Source organism: Hippichthys cyanospilos, chromosome 10 (genome assembly GCF_059441005.1).
Source record: "Hippichthys cyanospilos isolate Australia breed blue-spotted pipefish chromosome 10, RoL_Hcya_1.0, whole genome shotgun sequence".
NCBI lineage: Eukaryota > Metazoa > Chordata > Actinopteri > Syngnathiformes > Syngnathidae > Hippichthys > Hippichthys cyanospilos.
Genome location: NC_142378.1, coordinates 17,050,979 through 17,075,945, shown reverse-complemented (window position 1 = coordinate 17,075,945; position 24,967 = coordinate 17,050,979). Strand labels below are relative to the sequence as shown.

The following is a 24,967-nucleotide window of genomic DNA, read 5'->3' as shown; positions in this document are numbered from 1 at the left end:
TCCCTCAATTTACGAATCGGCTTTAGACCAGGGCAACTTAAATCCAGTCCTTGGGAGCATCTATCTTTCTACTCAGCTTTGATCAGCATTGTTAGCAGGCTGATCATTTGAATAAGGTGTTTTGGATGAGGGTTACATGGAAAACAGGCCGCATAGGGGCTAAAGAGGACCGGACTTGGACATTTGCTTTCGACCAGCCATCAGCAACGTTTAATACTCAAAGAGCCATCCAAAGTGAGGATACCACTGCATATAATCTGTTTTGTTATTCTATCGCATGTGAATTGTACAGTCAGCCATGTAACAGATTTGTAGCATCAGTCAAAAATTTGTAAATGCCCTTAAATTCACCTGTTCCCAAGCACATTTAGAGGTAAACACATTCTTGCAAGTCATTTCAGGTAATAAAGCTAAATCTGCATTATGAAGATGACAGAGGAAATACCAAGCTGTGCAAAGAGCGGTCATCTTGGCAAAAAGTTGGCCACTTTGAATATTGTAACATCTAAAACATATTTTGCTTTGTTTTCATTTCTGATCCCAAAGGTCCAAACAACAAACGTTGAGAGGAATTTAACACAGGCATATTTCTTTTATCCTCCAAAAACTAGTATTACTGCAGTTTACAGTAGTTTTCCTTTGTCTCTCCATTGTACTCACCCCAGAAGGAGGCGCACCGTGTTTATTAAATTAGAGCATAAACGATATGAGCTGAAACTTCAATTCTTTACATTGTATTTGCCTGTTTTGTTGCTGTTTGCTTTTTCTACAGTGCAATCCTTTAGATTGCTGCTTTTCCTTAACTAACATGATGATGGCTTGAGATGAGAATGTTTTGAGTTACAAGTGTGGTCATGGATTGAATTGAACTTGTACATGAAGGGAGCACTTCATATCAAAATGTGTTTTGCACTATGCTGATGGAAATGTCTGTCTCTTCTTTTTTCCATCTAGTACTATGAGATGTCCTACGGGCTCAACATTGAGATGCACAAACAGGTGAGTCATTGTTATTGCTAACAATATATTGTTGGATAGTATTGCATGATACCATTTCAGGATACTGTAGGGAAACAGTGGACCCCCGGGGTACGGCGTCCCTGGCTTGCATTTTTTCCACGTTACAAAGTGGAATACTACGTTTTTTCGTCCTCTCTATACGGCATGTTTCCTGCTTTATGGCATCAACAACAATTACAAAATTCAAACTTGGGGGTCAGTGTGCGTGCGAATGACTGCGCGAGTTGCACCACGCTCATACGTCACTACACGTGTCACAGCATATGTCACTAAGATACTGGTCTTCTATTGGTCACTGTCACGGCGTCCCTAAGATGCCATTTTGCTAAAGATTTGATCTCATGTGAGTGCTTACAATATCGTATTTATTGTGCTTTTTAATGCTTAATTCAAATTGTTTAGCCATGGGTCCCAAGATTGCTAGCGATGTTATAGGGAGAAGTAAGAAGATGATTAGTACGGAAATGAAGCTGGAGATAATGAAGAAATACGAAGAAGGCTAGGCTAGGCTAGGCTACCCTTGCTAGGGAATCTGGCCATAACTAGCTCCACTCACGTCACTACAAAGGTAAATAAAATGTCATTTTTCCTTCAAATATTTTTTATTTATAGTATTTAATGATACACATGTATATTATATATGAGTAGCACTTACTATACATACATATATTTTTTTTTACTAATTTTTAATATGTATACTGTATCCAATTTTGATGTTTTTTCCCTGGGGTTTATACACTTTAGCTAATTAGCATAGGTTTCTATTGCCCCCCGTACGACGATTTCGCCTTACGATCCCAACTCCTGAATTAATTTCATATGGCGGGGGTCCACTGTATAGTGTTTCATGTTTTTGCCTTTCATGGAGGCTCAATTCCCAGCATATGCCTCGTGACAAAATCTGGGTTTAAAATGGGTGGTTTATGTCAGGATAGGCATCCTGTGGAAAAACAGTGCCAAAACAAGCCATGTTAGTAACTCATACTGGTGACTCCTGAGTCTACAAGCTGTAACATGACATTTTGCTGCATGCTTTGAATGGGCAAATGTCAGTCTTTAAATTAAACTATTTTTTTTTTTAAGATAAAGCTGGAATTGGGGAGAAAAAAGTGATTGTGAACTTGTAAGCATCTCTGGATTCCAATGAATAAATGCAAAGCACTGTACTTATTGTATGTATTTTTTTTTTTTTTTTTACTGCACAGCAGTAGCATTTGGTGCTTTTTAAGGCTATTTCCGGGGCATATTTTCCTTTCCAGTTGTTTGCAAGTTGTATGAGTTTTACAGAAGAGAAAAGGAAATAAAGTGTTTGGTTAAATCAAGGAACCGAGGTCTAGGTTGCTTAACTGAGAAGCCTCCGTGCTTGCTCATACATCAGCTGCTTTGGCTCAAGCTGGGGGACTAATTTATGCTTTGGCTCCTGGAGGGAGAAGAGCGACCAAGGACCTCATCCACTCTCTCAAAACACACATGCACATACACATACGGTATTATGATTGACGACACACACCAAGCAGGCATATGAGGAGAACCATGTAGCTTTTGACAGATGGATACCCGCAAAGACCGGCGGCCACCGTAATTTAAACCCTTTCAAGATCTCTCCGCTCAGGTGCGATGAACAGAACTGTCATGAATATACACATACACACATTCACAAGGGGTGAACAAAATATAAATTGAAATCTAAATTTAATAGAATGTGGTTTTGTTATCCACATAGTTGTTAGGCTACGTTTTTTGTGTAGATATAATTTAGCCAATGACAGCCAATCATTGTCCACTCCAAGGTGTAATTGACCTTTATCTCCCAACACCTAACAACTCAAGCACAAAAATCCCATTGTATGAAAACAGATCTAATCGTCAAACACACAACAAACAATTAGAAATAAAAAAAAAGAGATTAATGCGATTGAAAAAAGGCTATTTACTATCACTGAAATTGATAGATCACAATTAATCTGTTAATCTGACACCCCTAGTATCATCTAGTATTTTATAGGGTCTATACAAATTCAGTGCTTAAGACGTCCTGTCCAAATGTTAACATATCATTATTTCTTAAACTATGAAAAGTTAAATTCATATAGTTACAAATTTGTTTGTAATTAGTTGTAATCTGATGTTTAAAATACAGATTTATGTTTATGATGTTTTTGTTTTGTTGTTTCTTTAATTTTTACAATTTTAGTGACAGAAACCAGATACATCAGACAAAACATTGATATACATAAAACAAATGAAATTTGAATTGGTACCAAAAAAAGTAGTTAGTGTTACTTCATACAATTGAAGTAATATTTTTACGGGTTTAAAAGCTTTGTTAACACTTGTTTGATAGAATTACGATGCCATACTGAATGATTAAAAGACAGCAACGTAAGTGTTAGTATTCGGTTAACTAACTGAAGTAGTGTTTATGTATGAGCATAAATTAAAAGAACAAAACATATATATATATATATATAATAAACCTGCAATTGTTTATTGGTAAACCATTTGATTGCTTGTTTATCCAAAAAAAACATAGGAAGAAGACATTTACTAAATATTCACATATTAAATAGCAATTGTAATATTGAGGGGAGAGGACATTAAAAAACTAATCGCATATTAAATTGAAATTGCAATATTGGGGTGGGGGACCATCTAGCCATCTCTCTCCTTTATCTGGCAGAGATGAGACCTTCAGGGAAGTGTTTGCTCCTGCATACATGTGCTCACTTGCTCATGTGGTTTCTTTTGTTCTCTTTTGGGGGGGTGGGGTGGGGGGGTGGGTGTGTTACCATGTGTGTGCACATGGGTATATTGTCGATACTGGTGTGTCAGTGTGTGTGATTTCTTTGTGCGTGGATGCAAAGAGGTGTTAGTTCCATTAGAGAGTTGAAATGGAAATGGATGTGTGGAAACGAGCATAGAGGAGCGTTCATTTGGAGGCCCATTGTGTGCCGAGACCCTCACATACCACGTCACCCCTGACTCTACTTCCCTCCTTTCGTTATTTCCTTCCTTCACTCGCACCCTCTTCATTGAAGAAAAGCTTCACTCCATCTATGCGCTCTCATCCTACTCTCACACCTCTTTCTCTTTCCTCTCGCCGCAAGGCTAAGTCGAAGGTTGAGCTGGGAGTGCTTTTACCGTTCTATTCTGTTTCTAGGAGATCTCGGAAGTCTGATTCGTGACATGAAACGAAACAACAGGTTCACGCAGCAAGTCCTTCAACACGCATTAAAATCCCTGCATATTTCAAAACAACCACTTTTTTCTTACGAAACAATAGAAATGGAAACGTTCATTTCTAGGGTCGGATTGCGGCCAAGTAGGTGATGGCTCTAAGATTCGGGGTTTGAGTCTTGGCTCAGAAATCGGTGCTGAAATCGACTCAGCAAATATTACAGAAGCATTAATAATGTAAGCCGTTAGCCAAATAGCACAGTTGTGTTAAATTTACAAAATATGAATAATTCACTCCATCATATTTTTTTCTGTGTGTGTACATTCTCAGTCACCCAGGTCATTGTACCTGCATTCTTCTTGTTTGTTGATCCTGTAGTTATTTCTTTGTTTCTGAAAAACAAAAAAACTATATCTATATATATATATATATATATATATATATATATATATATATATCTCAAGCGTTACTGGAAAAGGCAACTTCGAGAGTGCCAGTATATTTAGCGTTTTCCCTCATATTTCAAGGCCGACAGAATATTCTGCGCTACGTCTTTATGGAAACATGGGTGGTATCATATGAAAGATTGCTTTACATTCTTTACTTAGAATTACATGTTTGTATAGTATGTATGGCGACACTGCCATCCAATCGGCAAAGTTATCACTACAGTGCTCAATTGACTTAGTACTTTAATCACTAGTCAAGAGTGTCAGCAACACTCCAAAAAAAAAAATGTGCCAAGAATTTTATTATTTTTATTACTATTTTAAAAGACGCAAATTGAGTTAAAGAACGAAACAGTCTGTGCGCCGTTCGTTGGCCCTCTCTGATCTATTAAATTTTAGTTCTACTTTACATTGAATAACTTCAAATCAGTTTGGTTGTCACCCAGTGCTGCAATGGCTGTCTGGCATATAGGGTAGATGTTTGGTTAGCTGGCGATTTTCTTTGCAGATTTGGTGCTATTTTATACTAATGTTTTTTTTTAATCATTTTACACCTAGATACAGTATTGGCCCACAATTTAGAGGGATCAGTCCGTGAAAACATTTTTAATATGGACAACAAACTGAACCAGTTAACATAAACAACAGAGCTATTTGGTGGCCAGGAATCATGTGGGTGGTCTAGCCAAAATCCAAAGGCATTTTTTTTCTTCTCTTTTGCGTGTCAAACCCTCATTTCATCCACATTCAAATTTATTGAGCTGCACCATCAGTCAGTCATTGCAAATGCATGTCGTAGTTAACATGAATATACTTGAACATGTGTTTCTTTTTGATTCTCCTTGTCAACAGCTGCCTACATTTTTACCATCATGGCTTGTTTCAATTGACATTTAAAAAAAAAAAAAGGCAGCACGGGATTCTCTGAGCAGAATTAACAATCCTTGAAGCAAAGTGTTCGTCCAGTCTTCAACGTGCACTTCTTTTTTCCTCACGTGTACAATATTCCAACTGTCAGCGCGATGAGACGCCGAAACAACACTTGAAGAAGTCTGCCAGAGAACAACGAGCAGACAAAGGCAGGGACGAGAGAACAAAGCTGTGGAAGATGACAGGGAGCGCAGATAAAAGAGGCTGGAAAAGTGGAATATTTGTTAGCTAGCGTGCGGCGAGTCCCACAAAGACGTTTTCAAGATGTCTGTCTGTCTGTGTGTGCGTGAATGTGTGGGAGCCGCGCCGAGCGACTGATTGGAGGGGGGAGTCGTGCTCTGCGTGCCTAATGACTGCTACTCTCGACTCATCTCGCCGCCGATTACGCACTAACACCATTAGCCCTCATTTGCATATCTCACTCGGGTTGGGTGATTAGAAGCCAAATGTGATAATAGACCCGGGTGTGAGGACGATAGCAGGGATTGTGCACAACTGGTGTGTGTGTGTGAGAGGGAGAGTTTGAGAAGGTCATACCTGCTGTTGCTCATGCGAATGAGCGTGTGCTTGGAATCGCAAAAGAGCTGTTTTCATGTAGCAAGGGTTTAAAGGTTAAATCCTAGGGTAGCATCTTTTTTTTCCTCTGCTTTACAACACATGCTGTAAAAAGACCAACATCACTGTTAGGGGCTGCTTACACATGAGCATTTCAGACTAAAAATGTCTGCCTTGCAGTCCTGAGGTTTCTCCAGCTGTTTTCCATGTTTCAAAAACATGCATGTTAGATTCATTGACCATCAAATTTTTCCATTGATGTAGGCGTGAGTGCTTGTTAATCAGTGATCTATATGTGTGTGATTCTGTCATGGACTGGCCATCGATTTTACCGCGAAATAAATGACTGGACTTATGAACAAAATGTGACGATCATGTAGAAGTGTTGTTTTCTATCTGGGGAAGAAAATCTTCATCTGATGTTTTATATGGAGAAAAAAATACTTTGTCTTGCGGGAAAAAATGTTTAGAAAAAATAAAAATGATCTGTGAGAGATTTTGTTTTTTATCTTGAAACGGCTTGTATTTCTCCAAGGGAAAGTCAAGTTTTGTTTCCTCATTTTCAACCCCCATTTTAGGGGGGTCGACTTATAACCTTATAAGTCAAAACCGACCAATTTTTTCCACATATCTGTGTTTGAATAACTTTAGTTTGAATTCCAAATAAAATGTCATTTACAAGACATGGAATGATTTATATATATATATATATATATATATATATATATATATATATATATATATATATATATATATATATATATATATATACCTCTTATTCAATATAGTATGCATCCATTTGAAAGAGATTGTGCAGAACATTGTAAAAATGCACGTTCGTCAAGAGCCTCCTACTTGCTTCTTTGTTGTCATCATCGAAGCTGCATGGCTCATTGTTTTTCAACAAACTTTGACGCATTATGAAAAGAAAAAGATGGCTTGACTCGTCTCCTTCAGCTCCTCAACGTGTGCTTGGGGGGGGGGGGGGGCGAAGCATAACTTTCCACGCCGTGATCTCTCAACAGTCGTCTCTTGGATAAAGGAAGCTTGGGATTATATCCCAAGTAAGATGATCATCAAATCTTTTCTGAAGACCTCCATTTCAAACAAACTGGACGGGTCCGTAGATGACTAACTGTGAAAGAGTAACAAGGAAGTTTGACCAAATGACGAGCAGGACGATAAGAACATCCGTGGGTTAAATGGGAGGAGCTGATGATGATTTCTAGGGCTTTTCGACAAATTGATGTCCAGCTGTCTCAAAAAATAAAGCATTGAAGCTTCAAATCATTTAAATGTTGCAACATTAGGTTTTGTTTTTTATTATAATAATAATAATAATAATAACATGTATTCCTTTCCTCCACAGGCTGAGATTGTAAAGAGATTAAATGGGATCTGCGCACAAGTCCTGCCATACCTATCTCAGGAGGTACGCACACGCACACTCCCGCACACATACTGTAGATGACCCTCTGCCCAAGACCTTTAATATCCGGGCGTGAGATCACTCTCGTTCCCATCTTGTTACTTCTACGCGGCACTGACCCCTTCCCTCAGCATTCCCAGTTCTCCACCCCCACCTACCACACACATGTGTGTAATAATAAATAGCTGAGTGCTTCCGATAAGCCGTGTTCTTATCTATGTGGCCACCAGGGGGTTGACCATCACCCATTACTTCACACCATCCGTTCACTGATGTCACACCAGGCTTTTACTGTGTGTGGATGTGTGTGTTTGCGTGCGTGTGTGTATGAATAGCTGAAAGGTGTCAGGTCCTGTCCTCAGAAGATTGATATTGATCTAACCCTCTTTTCTTTTTATTGCGTTTCTCCCTTTCATGACCCCCACCCCGCCGGCTTGCAGCACCAGCAGCAGGTCCTGGCAGCCATCGAGAGGGCCAAGCAGGTCACCCCCCCAGAGATGAACTCCATCATAAGGGTATGATAATATTTTATTACTGACTTTTTTGTAATGACTTTATAATGGGACCCATTCACAGAAAAAAAATATAATAGAATGTCTTTTATTGCCATTGTGTAAAATTGGGATTTAAATACATTTTTTTTAAATTATAGAATAGATAGAATAGATATCCATGTTCCTAGAAAATCTTTGTTCGACCTCAAAAATCCATATTTGTTTCGACCTAGACTTTCGTCTTTATTTTCACTAAAATACAACTTTTACCCCATAAAAATATGGATTGTCATGTTTAGAATCTATCTATCTATCGATCAATCAATCGATCTTTCTATCGACCCCCCACCTCTGCCCGGCTGTACGTCCATGTCTAATAATATCACGACTATTTTTTTATCAAAACTATTCACCTAGAAAATATATTTTGGCGTAATATCACACTTTTTTTTCCTGTTATCACCTTTTTTATTGGGGTAAAAGTGCAGCTTTTGTCATAGGTTTGTGCTTATTTCACCCCCCACGCCTACCTCACCCCAAACACACACACACAAAAAAAACAGGTTCATTCATACGTTTTAATCCAAAAACCAGACTTCTTTTTTTGAGGGAATACAACTCTATATTGGTAACTCCAAGTGTGATCCCAACGATTTAACATGTTGCAGTCACTGGAGTTGTCAAAAGAGCGGATGTGGCATTTGGTGTCCGTTACACTTTGATGCATTATTGAGAAAGGCAATGTGTGTGAGGCCCAGCGCATTAAAAAAAAAAAAAAAAAAAAAGTTTGGATCGCTTACTGGCCAGCCCCACGCACAAGTCTTCATTGTGTACCATTATGTATGATCCATTAGCGCCTTGGCGTCAGGGTAGATGGCGTTCTCTCCCGTTTGTGGGCGTGTGGAGTCTAAGTGGCGTGCGCTTGTGTTTCGTGTAGCAGCAGCTCCAGGCCCACCAGCTGTCTCAGCTCCAGGGCTTGGCGCTGCCCATGACCCCCCTGCCGCTGGGCTTGAGCCAGCCCAGCCTGCCCGCCGTCACCACCTCCTCCGGCCTCTTCTCCCTCTCCTCCCTGCTGGCCTCCCAGGCGCAGCTGGCCAAGGAGGAGAAGGCCTCGCGTGACACCGCCGACAGCCACCGCGAGGAGGACGGTGACAAGTCTGACTAAGCGGGGGGGGGCCCCCACTGCCCCCTTGGCCACACTCTACCTAGCTATTTCTCTCTCTTTCTCTTGAGGTTTCATCTGCTCTTCTCCACAGAGTCAAAATGGCCTCAGAAGCTTTTACTTTGACTTTCTTCAGATTTCCATGTCTTTTTTTAATCGAATGTTTTAATGATGAAGATTCATGTTCCTTTTTTCCGTCCCCCCGCCCCCCTTGCCTCTTTTCATCTTCTACCTACGGTTATCACGACTGACGCTGCGTTCAAGATAGCTGGGAATTAGGAAATGGCTCTTTCTGAGTGTCACTGGAAAGGAAATAAACAAGGGACGTGCATTGAAATGGGTTACTCAATCATTGAGTTGATTAATCATGTCTTGCAGTGAGTCAAAATGGATTTCACTTTGAATTTCATTACTAAAACGTGCATGTTAAACATATTGAAGTCTCTAAATTGCCCTTTAACGTTTGTCTGTGTACTTGAGCCTCATAATTGCCTGACAACCAGTCCGGGTTATATGCCACATCTCACCCTAACTCAGTTATCTTGACTTCTTGCCGCGTACTCTCAACTCTTTCGGTGCCGTGGATGAGAATTTTATTTTTTTTTTTAATAATAAATAATAAAATTCTGGTCAAATACATTTTTTATGGAGGGTAGCTGACACCCTTGACCAGTGCTTATCTAATATTAAGCCATATGAGCACTGGAGTGATAACTGTGATCACTGCTTGGCAGTATTGCCATACATTCAACACAAGTATTACATACTTGTAATTGTAAGTAAGGAATAGAAATCAATCTTTCATATCATATCACCCATGTATACATAGATATAGCGCACAATACTCGCCTTGAAACATAAGTCAAAATTTTAAATATTCTCGGCACTCTCGAGGTTGCCTTTTCCAATAATGCTCGGCACTGAAAGAGTTAACAAATGGAAGCCATGAATGAATTTTTATTACCATACAAAATATCACATTTGTTATTCAGAAATGTACATTAAGATGTAAGCAAATCAACCGTGAATTAAAACGCAATTATCTATCTAACTGATATCCATTCTAAACAATACATCTCACTCATGTCATTGAAATAATGCTCAAGTTCGAGTTGGAAAATGTCTTTTGGTTTCTCTCAGTTTTCTTGAACGCAGCAGTCATGGTAGATCTATCAAACACGTTAGTTTCCGAGAAGCTTTTTTTTTTCAGAATAAGATTGCATGTGTGTGAACATTTGAACACCATTGCTAACCAAAATTACAGCACCTACAGAGGCATGGAAACAGCTTCGGAGTCAAAATGACCTGTATAATTTCCTCATTTCATAGATGCTATTTTTCGTATAGATGGACTTCAAAGAGTTGAGTGACTAAGTTTTTTGTTTGTTTGTTTGTTTGTTTGTTTGTTTGTTTGTTTTCAAACCAAAACAGTAGCACCTACAGATGAGCGTTCAGTCTTTATGTAAAAGACAAAGGTTGATAAACGGGAGGTTTGTATGGAAGAGGCTTCACAGGAAATGTACGGAGTATTAGGGTCACATTCAAAAATTTGAATATTTGTGTCAAAAAATAACATGTTATTCTCATGCCATTATGCCCACGCCAAAAAATTTAAACTTGTGTTAATTTATCCACACATTACTTTAAAAAAATCGACTGTCAATATGGGGGAAAAAACATCAGAAATTTGATCTAAATTGTCTTTGTTTTTGTATCATCGCCTCTTTCTCATAATTTTCATATTTATTTTGTTTTTTTAGACGTCTCGGCAAAAAATAAAAAAATAAAAAACTGTGCAGGCAGAGAAGACCTTCATTTGATTGTCACATGTAATGTTCTATTTTAAAAAAAGCACTTTCTATCTTCCCAAGAGTATGACATTTTTTTCTTCTCATTAACATTCAAAAGTTATTCCGATATCACGTCGCCATTCTCGTCATGAGATTTTGTTCTTTTCATTGTGTCCTTAATACCCCTGGGTAGCAAATGAAAGCGCCTCATTAAAGCAGCGCGTGTTGTTTATGTGCGTGTGTGTTTGCGTTCCTGTACTCCAGTACATGTGTGGACCGCTTTGAGGTCTCTTCCCACGTAGACATTTTGGCCGGTCCTCACTTGTTCAGGGTTAGGCTCTCTACACACCAACCCGGCCGTCATGCCCCCCTGCAGCGTAGGCCTATTATGTCGGCAGATCAGCTCAAAAAAAAAAAGAACCACTATGAATACACTTCAGCGACGCAAACTACTACGAAGCTTCTGCGCATGTGTTTGACGTAGTACTCCTCCTTGCCATAGGTGCTGCTAGTCATTGTTCCTACTGCGTGGTTTACATTTCACGAAATGCATTGTGGGATGTCTGATGTCCTGGCTGTAGCTTTATTTCAAGTTTATTTGTATAGCCTTGAATCACCACCATCTCAAAGGGCTTCAGGGGTGAAAAAGAAATCATGTAGAACATAAGATACACTACGCAGCACGCAGAAGAGGAAGAAAAAACTCAAAAACCCCATCTGGGGAAAATGAGAAACCTTCAAAAGGTCGCAGGCGGGAGGAGCCCCTTTCCAGGCGTATAAAGCTGCAGTAGATTCCGAGTGCTAAAAATAACACATCGTGCCATATTAAGCAGTCGATTCAAAGAGATTTACTGTCTCATGTATAGCACGAAACCACACAATGAAATTCTTACTCCGTCCACCTCCTGAGCAGACCACATTCCAAATCAAATAATTAAATATTAGGAAAAAGAGCAGTCTCCCGGGGTCATTAACAAACCAGGGTTTTGTGATCAAAGTTGTCGGGACGAAACATACGGTGATACCAAGTCGACGAGATAGGAAGGAGCTGAGCCGTGCAAAATTTTATGAGTAATGAACAACACCTTAAGATCAAAATTGGGGTAATATGATCGAATTTAATAATATGAATAATAAAATAATAACAATAATAAAATTGGGGTAATATGATCGAAATAAACAGCTGTAATTTTCACTCACGATGGATCTCACCAAACACCAAAGTTGGATGTGAAAAAAAAATGGAGAAATGGTAAAGTTGCGCATTGTAAAGATAATCGACTTTTGTCCCGCTTTTTTTTTTTTTCACTTGCAGTTTTCCACACCAAGACCGCCAATTTCGGCTTGCTGCGTAGAGGGCTTAAGGGACTAGGAAATGCATTATGTCAACGATGTCCCTACAAGTATAGCAGTCCAAACGTGTGTGTGTGTATGTGTTTTAGACAGCAGGGGAGACTCGTGCGTGTCGGCTGTCCAAACTAAGGGAGGACAAGATACAAATACACACACACTTACACACAACACACACACACACATTTTTGTGTGACTGAGTTTACCAGAATATTTTGTTTCTCTGCTTGCGGTCGCAGCGCATCATCCTCTTGCCTCTCTTTCATGCTGTGCTCATTGTCGTAACACCACACACACACACACACACACACACACACACATACACACGCACACACGCATCAATGCATGATCCACAGGGGAAGCAAATTTGACTTTTTGTTTTTTAAAGCAAGCTTTTTGGTGATCAGTGCATTTGTTTTTCCTGTGTTGAATTGTTGTATAATCAGTATATCTTCGTGGCATTACAGCCAGCCATACAAAAATCCAAACTTCAGCTGTTGTTTAAAAAAAAAAAACAAAAGAAGAAAAAAAACGTGTAACCCACAAATGGCGAGCGTATATAATATTAAACATCCTATTTTTCATACATTTAGTGCTACCCTCCTCCTAAAACCCTGATGTATTAGTTGACATAGCTGGAGGCGATGACCACAGCGTTACATTTGGGACATGTATACAGAGCTTTATGTGTACATATATTCTGGATGCTTCTGTTTGACCTTTGACCCCTTTCTTTTCCCTACTCTCGTCCGCAACTTTCTAGCTCATAGCGTGAAACATTGTAAGCTTTGTAAGGTCTTTATTGTTTTGTTTGTTTTTAAAAAAATACTTCTTTTGTGTATAATGTAAAAGCTGAAAGTGAAAATGTTTTGTGTCCTACATCATTACCTACATTTAAACAACAACAAGAAAATAAAAGGATACTATCAAAAGTACAGCAGACATTTATGTGAAATAATATGAAATGTTGTGCAGTAAGGAAGGACTTCTTGTGCCTTACAAATAAAGTCAATCAAATAATGAGCCTCGCTGGTGTTTTTCTTTCACTTTGACTGATGCGTTTCTTCACATAGATGCCGCCGCTTTTATCGATACAGTGTCTCAATGACTCAAGGAAATACATTTTTGATTAAAAAAAAAAATCTCTAAAACAAAATCCTTAAAATTGTAAAGGAAATAAGAAAACATACAATAAGACTCACTCACTACACAGGAATTTTATTGAAAAAGTACAATGAAAAAAATGACTACTTTGGATTTCACAGTCTTGACAATCATTTTAATTTGAAAAAAAAATGAAAATGTTTCATCCTCTCAAACAAATATGCCATATTGTGGTATCAAATATACATTTGTGAGTGTTTTTGGAGGTTTGGAAAACTGTTTGAAGATCGCAATTAAGCCACGTGCTATTTCATCCAATCAAAAGTACAATAGTATGCTCATAAAATGACTTAGAATAAACTTTTTCTACATAACAAACATAGCTAGGTGGTTTTGTTTTTCAATACTCAATTTGAATACGGGCTGTCTTTTTTGTTTATTTTTTTATCGTAAATGTATGACAACTTTTTAGCTTGAAAAACCATATCAATTGTTACATGGCCTTGTGATAGCCAATTGATGGTGGTTGTTTGCATTTGAAACAAAATAAAAACTTTAGCCCATATGCTAATACATCTAATATGAACAGGTTAACAAGATGTTTTAATGATGGTTTTCATACACGGAAATGAGAACTCTGTCAAACAGTAAACTGAAGCTGTTGTTCTTTGTATATCCGCTAGGGGGAGATGTTGTTTCATAACCATCATCCACAAAAGTGTTTTTCTCTCTCTCTCTTGCTCGTTCCCTCTCTCTCTCTCTCTCTCTCTCTCTCCCTCTCTCTCTCTCTCTCTCTCTCTCTCTCTCGCTCTCTCTCTCTCTCTCTCTCTCTCTCTCTCTCTCTCGCTCTCTCTCTCTCTCTCGCACACATGCACACGGACACTGTGACTGATGAAGGCTGCTCTATTTTCAGCCACGTGTGACCGCAAAAACATGGCCGATTGACCCGTTTACACCCGCGTGTGATTCTCATGCAGTGTTTCTTTACCTTTTTTTCAATGCAGTCTTGCGCCACACTTTTGGAATTCTAAAGCCAAAAATTTCCACTTTTATACTACTTTAAGAAGGATAAAATGTAAATCAAATAAGAGCTATGAAATCTGAAGACCAAAGGATGCCCACGACGGTCATTGCAAAGACAGTCTCCATGCCCTAACGCAAGCAAGTGCATATTTTGAGTGACTCATAAATATTGGATAGTGTTGATGCCCTACTTAAATAGTATGGTGAGAAAACTAATCAAAACAAAATTGGGTTGAAACATAAAAATGTCATCAATTCTTATTTTTCATCATCTGGCCAAATGCATTTGAGATATAATATCCAATGACAATACTTGCATTCAAACTGCTGTAACTTTGTCAATTTTCTCTCTCTCTCTCTCTCTCTCTCTCTCTCTCTCTCTCTCTCTCTCTCGCTCTCTCTCTCTCTCTCTCTCTCTCTCTCTCTCTCTCTCTCTCTCTCTCTCTCTATATATATATATATATATATATATATATATATATATATATATATATATATATATATATATATATATATATATATATATATATATATATATATATATATATATATACTGTATATGTATATATACACCTTCAGTGATGTCAGACTCGAACATTTGTGCGCACACGTACTTATTACTGGGCTACACAGGCTATTTTCCTGAGCATTTAAACATCAATAAACCTGCATGAGCAATTAAAACGTGTCATTATATGTGATGCTGTCAAAACATAAAAGAATGAATAATAATTTAAAATAAATATCCCCAATTTAATGAAGTCTACATTAAAAAAACGCAGTTTAATTTAAGAATATCATTTGAATTATTTACTATTAATTGAATATGAAGGAAATAAAATAGCACAAACATATTAAAAATGAAACAATAAAGAAAATGCTATCACTCACCAAAACAAACGGCGGTCACAACCGATCAGTGTTTTCAATATCACCCAATTTTTGATTGTGGACTTGTACAGTGTATCCACTCCGGTGTCCCCAAAAGTTTGTAAAAGCATGGTAGCACGTGTGTCCAGCCGTGCTTTGGTGTATCGTTGCTGCCTTGGTTATGACGATCAAAGCTCGATTTTTTTTGTGCTGGCAGTTGAACTAGTTAACTGGGGAAGAAAACAACAACAACAAAATTATGTATGAATGATGTAAGGAATGGCATTTTGGAGTGTGCGGAGGTTGCATGTTCTCCCAGAGCCTGCGTAGGTTCTCTCCAGGCACTCCGGCTTCCACCTACACTCCAAAAACATGCATGGCAGGTGTTGTGGACATACTGAATTGTCCTTTGTTGTCATTGGGTTCGTGTATGGTTGTTCGTCTCTGCGATTGCCCTGCGATTGGCTGGCAACCAGCTCAGGGTGTTTCCCGCCTACTGACCCAAGTCAGCTGGGATAGGCACCAGCAAGCCTGCAACCCTTGTGAGGATATGCGGCTCAAAAAAATTGATGGATGGACAAATTTAAACAAAACGAGCACTTAAAACGATGACCCCATCATCAAAAATGGACATCGTTTAATTTGACAATTGATTGTTATTTATTTGATTAATGGCAGGTGAATTGGATGTACTAAATGACTAAATTCACCATTGCGTGAATGGTTGTTTGTCTCTGTGTGCCCTGCGATTGGCTGGCAACCAGTTCTGGGTGTCCCCCTCCTACTGCCCGAAGCCAGCTGAGATAGGCGCCAGCAAGCCTGCGTCTGTGGGGATAAGTGGTTCTAGAAAATGGATGGATGGATTTAATTGTCTTTGTTCCTTATTGTGTTTACATGCGCGCGTGCCTTTGATTACATGGCTTTAACTGTCCTAATTGACAGTCAACAGGCACTTGAACAGGAGCCAATCAAGCTTGACACGCTGGCCAAATGGACCAATCACAATAGGAGGTAGAATTACTCCCCCTTTTTTAAGGGACAATGGGTACGGGGAAAGGGGGTTGTGGCGGCCTCCTGGACCCGACGTGTGACCTGCGAAGCGGTCTCCGATATCCTGCCGGGGTACTGCATGGAGCGCTGGTGGCTGTCGGATCCGGAGGTGCAAGTTTGCGATGTTTTGGATGCCTGCCACAAAGCTGTCTGTGTCTTTTTAACCGGTGTACCATTTTAACCCTACCCAGTGACGGCGTTTTCTACCCCTAACAGGTGACTTTAATGTTTGAGTTTGGACAATCGCATGCGTTTTAAGCGTGACCTTTTAGCTTTTAGGCTTGATCCAGTCGGTGAGCAACCAATAAACACTCTTCATGATCGAACTCATGCCTGTGGTTATTCACGCTCCGTTCTCCCTCGCGATAAAAAAAAACCAAAGGGCGCTTGCGTAGGGTAGTTTAGCAACTTTTAAACAAAGAACTTTTTAACTACATGTTGACAGCCAAAAATAACCTTGAATAACGAACCACTTGCTGCTTCATCATATCTGATCTGCTCATTGTGGTGTCAGTATAGTTGACGTTCATTATGAAATACAAAATGAAGAAAAAGAGCAGAAATGAATGCACATGATTGAGTGCACAATGAGAAGCGGAGAGAAGCATTTTGATTAATCATGATTGACGCATTCACAGCGCACTCATCTTCCATCCCTCCATCATTGCGCTTCCTTGATTACAAGACCCTCTTCATCTCTTCATCCGTCCTTCCATCGTCACTCTCTCGCTCTGTCAGCCCGTATATCACCATGCTCTGTGACGTTCCTCCCCTGATGGGAGTGTCATCCTCTCATCCATCCATCCATCATCCATCCATCATTCATCCATCCATCCATCCATCCATCCGTCCATCCATCCATCTATCCATCCATCCATCCATCCATCCATCCATCCATCCATCCATCCATCCATCCATCCATCCATCCATCTCTTATGATCCTTCTTTCCTAACAGCCTATCACTCCTTCATACTTACATGATTCATCTTTCTCATCTCATAGCTTCCCTTCATGTTTTTTTACTCTAAAGTATTCCTGCCGATGCCATCTGTCATCGTCACTCGTAAAATGTTTGCGTGTATGTGTGTTCCCGTTTTTATAACATAGTCCGTTGTTCTGTTATCGCATGGACGTTTGTCTTCACGAGCACATTTCAACCTGAAAACCTGTAGGTCGAGCTCCTTTCACTACGTTTGATTTAATGTAAGAGCATGTGCACATGTGTGAAGTCATCTTGTTTTCCTGTGATTGTGTGGCAAAGTGCATTGACGCCTTTTACTTGTGTGAGCATTTGTTAGTGCATTTTGTGTGATCTACTTAAAGGGACAATGTGTAAGATTTAGTCTGTTTTTCATTGCAGACAGCAGGAGGTGCTATATTTACCATTGTCCGTAATTACTGTATAACCGACATGGCAGCCTCCGCAGGAGTGCCACCCACCATGAAATATCAGTTTATGATAACGAGACCTACAATTATATTTTAAAAACACTGTTGGTCGTTAAGAGCATATTTATTTGCAAGTTTTGTGAATTTATATTCATTTAATTTATTGCACACTTTCACTGCATGTCCCTTACGTGGTTCTCACCAAGGAAACGTTGGTAGAGCTCCTTATTAGATTCTGTGTGTGTGTGTGTGTGTGTGTGTGTGTCCTTGTGTGTGTGTCTAACCTTGGTTTTTACTGCATGGTGGGGACCATCTCCCAGGTTTTACTTGCACTTGTGGGGATCATTTTGGTGGACCCAACAATTCAGACCTCTTTTTGAAGGTGAAGTGAGTTTAGGTTTGCTTTTCGAAGTTACGTTTAGAAAAGGGGGTGGGCTATCAGTTCACATGGTTAAGGTTAGGGTGAGGAAAAAAATGTTGTCAATGGGCTGTCCTCATTACGGTAGAGAAACCCTGCGTGTGTTTGTGTGCGCGCGTGTGGTGTGTGTCAGCCTCAGCTGGAGCAGCAGTCAGTGTTGACACAGCTCGTCTAATGCGGATGCTCCCACTAATGCATCATGGGAAAGCATCCTCTTGGCCTGCTTTTCTAATCTCCCAGTCTGTGCTCTCTGTACATATCCCCATAGCACCGTGCGTGCGTGTGCGTGTGTGTTTGTGTGTGTGTGTGTGTGTGTAACAGCTGCTTCTCTGCAGCAGCAGGAAGCAGTGAGCGCTCACACAAACACACACGCGCACACTCTGCATGTCCTTTCTCCTCTCCTCAAGTGACCTTCGCTTCTTCTTCTTGTCCTTTTTCTCACTCTCACCCTTCTGCCAATGGCAACTCCTTCGAACCATCTGCCTTTCTTTCCGTCGCTCTCTCTTCCCAACCCGTGTTCCCTCACTTCCCTTCTGGTTCTCTCCACTTACATATGCAGAGCACACGTAACTGTAGCTATAGAAACAACGTATATCCATCCATCCATTTGGCCAATGCCAGGCGAGAAGCCGAGAGGCTGGGGATCTCCGGGGCTTGTGGTGACTCAAATCACTTCATTCAAATTGTCCACACTCGCAATTTCTGTCAAATTAGATGTAAAACAAATAGTCGACCTTCAAAATAAGACAAAACTAAAAGATGCTGTCTGCAAAAGTGTAGGCCCCTGCAGGGTTAATAGCTTGTACTTCCCCCTTTGGCAAGTATCAACAACTTTTGGCAGGCGGCCAAGAGTTTTTTACTTCTTATTTGGAGGTAGTATCTTCCCTTATAAATCTTCCAGTTCTTTGTGACTTCAGGGTCGTCTGATTTTCGCTCATGTTGAGGGCAGGAGATTGGGAAGGTCACATCATGCATTTGTAACGGATTGCATCACGTCAACATCCAAAATCTGCTAAAGTTTTATTGAATCAATGTTCGTCCTATCCCCGAAATGTTCCTTGTGCCACCAGGTGCAATACAAAGGCAACCATACAGTTTTTCCATTGACTTCTGGGCCTTTTCTTCTCCAAATGTACCGTCGCTACCTATTTCTTAAGTTCTATTTTAACTTCATAGGAATAAACACACGGGGACTAACGATCCAAAAACAGCGTCAGTTTGACAGTGTGACGACAACAGTACAAAACAGTAGAATATAACAAAATCCCCAGAAACAGTCAAGACAAATCATGTGAGCTGTTTGTGAGCTGATATTTTTTAGTCCTCCAGTTTTTGCTTTAATTTACACTGTCCAGATTACTGCCAGTTCTTACTTGCATTCAGAACAGAGAATAGTGGCATCTGAAATTGCTTTGCATGCTTTTCTTGAAGCTTTCTCTCGCTTTGTGAGTGTCCATTATGTTTATTTTCAGCGTTCTTCAGATCAAGCCAGGCATAAAATACATTTCAGACGGTTTTTGACACTGTCAGGTCTCAACTCTCCACCGGGGGGCATTATAATATAATATAATATAATATAATATAATATAATATAATATAATATAATATAATATAATATAATACAATATAATATAATATAATATAATATAATATAATATAATATAATATAATATAATACAATATAATATAATATAATATAATATAATATAATATAATATAATATAATATAATATATATTACATTACATTACATTATATTATACAGTATTATATTATATCATAACAATCTCATCTAGAATTTGATGCTTTTTGGGGATTTTTTTTCATCTTTCTTTGATGTTTTTTTACATACACAAATGCATTTTTATTTTTTATTCATTTATTTTTTTTTACCTGGAGTGCTCTAACATTCTATCCACACTGTACTGGGTAATGCTACACACACACACACACACAGGATAAAGATTGAATTCTACATGGCATTACAACCCAATAGATATTTGAACACAAATAGTGCAGCAACACTTGTAGACGGGCAATATAACTGTCCTCACAGTATTTTTTTTTTAGAAGATAAAACATATTTTTGAAAGTTTTTTTGACGATTCAAGGTTTTTTTTTTTTCCAAAATAAATGTTTTTCCCCCTGTCTTTCTCTTTTGTCTTAGTTTTGCCAAAATAACAAAATGTCATAATTTTACAGACAAATGTTTTTTCCCCTCAAGAGAAACGTATTTTCCTGGAAAACACTTTGTAATATATTTTTTTAATTGCTATATTAATTATTATTTTGTGTTATTGTATCAAGTGAAAGTACCCAGAAAAAAAAAACTGGAAAGCACAAGGACAATACCACAAACTCCATACAGCATGGCCAGAAGCTAGATTTGATCATAGAACCCCAAATCTAGGGGCTAGACATGCTAAACTTTGTCCACCGTGCTGCTGCACGCCATATACAAGACATTCAAAATGACCTTGCATAATCAGCCATTAAGTCCCATCGGTATCTCATGTGTGTTTTCACACTTTTGCTGACTGTCAAAACAAATGAGGAAGAAGGCATTTGCACCGCCTGTGGACTTGAAAAGCTACAGGAAAAGTGTCAGGGGCACACACGTTGGTGGGCGCGTTCTGACGCTCGACAAGTTCACGACAAGGTTGGTCCTATCTCCCAAGCTGGACTCTATGAGTGATTTGTGAAACTCAGGCTGCCCACTCGGCGTGTGTTTTTTCATCACGATCCTAATCACAAATTCACGCACAGGCTGTATGATCTTCATCTATCATCGGCCCAAATGTGAAAGTACCTCTAGCTAACTGGATGCAATATTCATGACCAAGCTTCTTCCTTAATTTTTCTCAAAACTCTCCTTCTATTAACTGAAAAAAGGAATGTTGAAAACACAACAGATTGAGTTATTATGCCATCTATTCTTTATCCTCTGTGATGAACTGTCATTATCACTATGCGGATGAGCAATCGAGACCTCTTAATGAACGGTCCATCTCACTGTCTGTTTTATGCTGCCCCCAGGTGTCCAAAATGGGCACACTAGAAAGAGCAGTTGATGCAGTGTGACTAAAATGGTTTTGTTCTTTTTAATTCAGTTCGTCACCATGGTTTGATTTTTTTTGGGTGTTGGTTATGGGGTGGGAGCAGGTTAATGATATTTCCACTCATTTCAATGGTCATAGGACAAATTCCAGTTGTATCTCAAGGCACCAGCTCCCGGTACACAATTTTGTATAGCAGACATTAAATAGCCAATTTTAAATTTCCTGTGTATACGAACGGCACAACATTTCTAAGGTTTAGGTATACAAGAGATGGACAACACAAATGATGTGAGAAAATCTAGTACCAATCCCTACCCGTTTTGTTTTTTTTTTTAATGAAATGTTCTCATCCAGTAGCCTGATGCGACCTGACCCATCTCCCTCCATTCGTGGTTTTCATGTGGCCTGCTCCCGCTGAGTCTCCACTCGTCGTGCCCTGCTCGCTTGTCTGTTTGTCGTGTAATTGAGGCACTCCCTGCTGTCTCAATAGTGTGATGTAGCACCCAGCGTCATTTATCATCCCGTAATTGCAACGTGCGGAAAGCTGGTCAGTCATCAAGGCCCCAAATGATGAATGTGATAATTCATGGGAGTCTATCTGCTCCGGTGATGTGGAAAATGTATATTTTTGCACGTGTGCCCCGTTGTTTATTCATCTTTTATTATTATACAATTTCATTATAACTGTACTCTAGTTTTGCATGTGGACAGTTGCGATGAGCTTGTTCTGATGACATAAGCGAGTATCGTCATCAAGTGTGTGTGTGTGTGTGTGTGTGTGTGTGTGTGTGTGTATGCCCATCCCCATCGGATGGAGCTCGCTGCCTAACTGTTCCGAGGATGTCATCAGACATCCCGTCACAATGTTCCCCGCTCAGCACTACAGAGTGACTCGCCCGCCTCCATCAATCCATCCGTCCATCCTGCAGTTCATTCCCTTTGCATGCTCCGCCTGAGCTTGCAATTAGCGGTCATACATGGTCGGGTCATCAGAAACCTCAGAGACAGGATCATTATACAGAATTGGCCATAGGTATGAGTGAGCCCATCTATCCTTCCGTCTCATCATGGTTTTATCCATTCTGTCATCTATCATCCATGTGAATTTCCTTCCTTCACTGAAAAAAAAATGGAATTTAGTCGATTTTGTTTCTTTAGCTGGTTGTACACCAGTGATATCTACAGTACTCAGCTATTCTCAATTGATAGCACCATTAGTTAATTTGGTACAAGCTTAAAGACAGGTATGCACATAAGTACACAGGTACGAATGCACGACAGAAATCACTGATGTGTAACGGCGCATGCTTCACGTTGAATACCTTCATCCTTATCCACGACAACAACCGAGCCTGAGCTGAACGAGTTTGTTTTTCTGAAAAGTGGCTCCAAGATGTGCTGTGGCTTGAAGCCCACTTAAATGTGGTGCAAGATTCACCACTAATGTCATCAGCCAGCAGACAAAACCGGTGTGATTAGTGCAGGGTCGAACATTTTCAGTCATCCTTGATTTGACAAGAATGAAAAGCGCATGTGAATGTAGCGCAAATTATGTCTAACAAACGAGCCAATCAAGAAGCAATAGCTAACTGCCCCCTTGCTAGGTGTTAAGACAAACTGCTGGAACAACGCAGGCTCTGTGTAACAGTTTCTCCTCGCCTTTCATAAAGCAAAGTATGCGCATCCCAAGTCTTCCTAAACTGAGGAGGTTTGTAAGTTTACTGAAGCGGCTTGGACTGGTTGTCGGAGCTACGTATGATTCTCGTGAGAGAGTGAAATCTTGTAACTAGGAAGTGAAACGCCTCGTTGACTGAAACCACGCCTCTCACTGTGTGGCTTCCACGCCACCTTCATGACGTTGTTGTAAAGTCGACCGACCATGAAACAACAACAAAAAAAAAAGTAAACTTATGTGCACAACTGTGATTTTGAATCTTAAAAGTAGATGCTGACAGAAATTCCCATCAAGAAACAAATATAGTGAGAAGCAGAAGAAAAAAGCATGAATGTTCTGTATAAATTCATCCAATACATATAGTTCATATAATGAAGTTAACAAGTACTTACATCTATAGCCTCCCCATCGGGTGCAGTTGTGGGAATTGCACCAGCTTTCATTTGCAATTTTACGATCCACTCTTGCATTGGCCAATTCCACCATGCAGTTCTCAGTGAAATGATGGCGAACACGCAGACCTCCTGGTTGTCCGGCCGTGTGCCCCCAATGACGTTTTTGCCACTTCAACATGTTCTACAGTCAAAAATTGTAACTAATAAATAAAACGCTGTGTACTGTACTTTCATCCAGTCCATCAGAGAGCAACCAACAGAAACCACAATTCACACACTGACACTTCGATTGTCGCAGTATGGCACTAAATCAAATTCATGGATATGCCCCCCCCCCCCCAAAAGAAAACAAAACAAAAAACAAAACAATTCAAAGCAACATCTCTGCTTCTGGCATCTGGGCATTCACATTAGAAGTGTGTGTGTGCATGCATAAGTATGTATATGTGCCCTCAATAAGGCCAGCAGTTGAACATCAACATATCCCCTGAGGAGTGTCCCAAACATGGCATCATGAATTTTTCAACGCTGACATCCGCCATCTGCACCTAGGCCAACACACACACACACACACACACACACACACACACACACACACACACACACACACCCACACACACACACACACACACACACACACATACATGCACACACACACTCACATGCACAGATGCCACACATGTTCTGGGCATTATTCCTCACAAGCACACATGCATCTGCTCTGTTTCCGGAACTCACCTCTCTCACATCCTCTCGCGGTGCACCTGCTTGTAAGAAGACCTGCTGCTACACTTACATAATGCATCCATTCTCTGGGTGTCTTCAAATGGACAATAAGACGAAAATAGAGAAGAACTCTAGGGCAAATTTCCTGGCCCAATTCTTCCAAGACAGTCAAAACCTCTACCTGGGCATAAACTGTAACTTATCCTAGAACAAAAACTTTGCAAAGTGTGCACCTCGCACTCATTTTGAACACATGCTTCTCTGTTTCATTTCTTGGTATGTTTACATTTTATTTTAAATATATACATATTATATATATATATATATATATATATATATATATATATATATATATATATATATATATATATATATATATATATATATATATATATATGAAAAATTAAAAATATTTCAAATAAAAAAATAATTAAAAAAATGCGCAAAAATGGAAAAAAAATTGAAAAAAAGCAAAAAAGTACATTATACAGTACTGTATTCATACCTAAGTAATATTAGTTAATAACTATGTTAAGAATTTTTTATCCCTTTTTGAAATGCATGCTTTAATTTGTCGGGTTGCGTTGCATTTCCGTTTCCTGTTTTACGTTCTCTGTGCGTCATTCGGCTCGTTACGGTGACGCAGTGAATGACAACATAAGCTCATATTTATAGTTTATTTTGATTTATGTTGATAACACACGCTACTGCCTATGTTTAGTAAGCGATGAGTGTTTATTCTGTTTATGTGTAGAGGTTGCACTTTATAGTTAGTAGTTGTTGTTAGTTGTTGCTAACCCGCTAACGTCGGCTAACAATACAGTAAATTCATTGATTAAAGTTCGGCAAGTGTTTATATGTTAGTTGACTGACTTTAACATTGTTGTTGCTTTATTATTCA

General features: G+C 39.4%; 1 protein-coding gene across 3 annotated transcripts in view; it reads left to right on the top strand.

The window, feature by feature from the left end:
• Positions 1-13,380, top strand: part of tle5 (TLE family member 5, transcriptional modulator) — a 43,942-nt gene extending 30,562 nt beyond the window's left edge. For 2 of the 3 annotated variants that reach the window (XM_088426206.1, XM_088426208.1), the window contains 4 exons: positions 955-999; positions 7,502-7,564; positions 8,002-8,076; positions 8,993-13,380. In XM_088426206.1, coding sequence (XP_088282332.1) covers positions 955-999; positions 7,502-7,564; positions 8,002-8,076; positions 8,993-9,220 — 411 coding nt within the window. In that variant the 3' untranslated portion in view covers positions 9,221-13,380. The remainder of the gene's footprint in view (positions 1-954; positions 1,000-7,501; positions 7,565-8,001; positions 8,077-8,992) is intronic. The other variant, XM_088426207.1, reaches the window with a different exon arrangement.
• Positions 13,381-24,967: the final 11,587 nt, after the last annotated feature.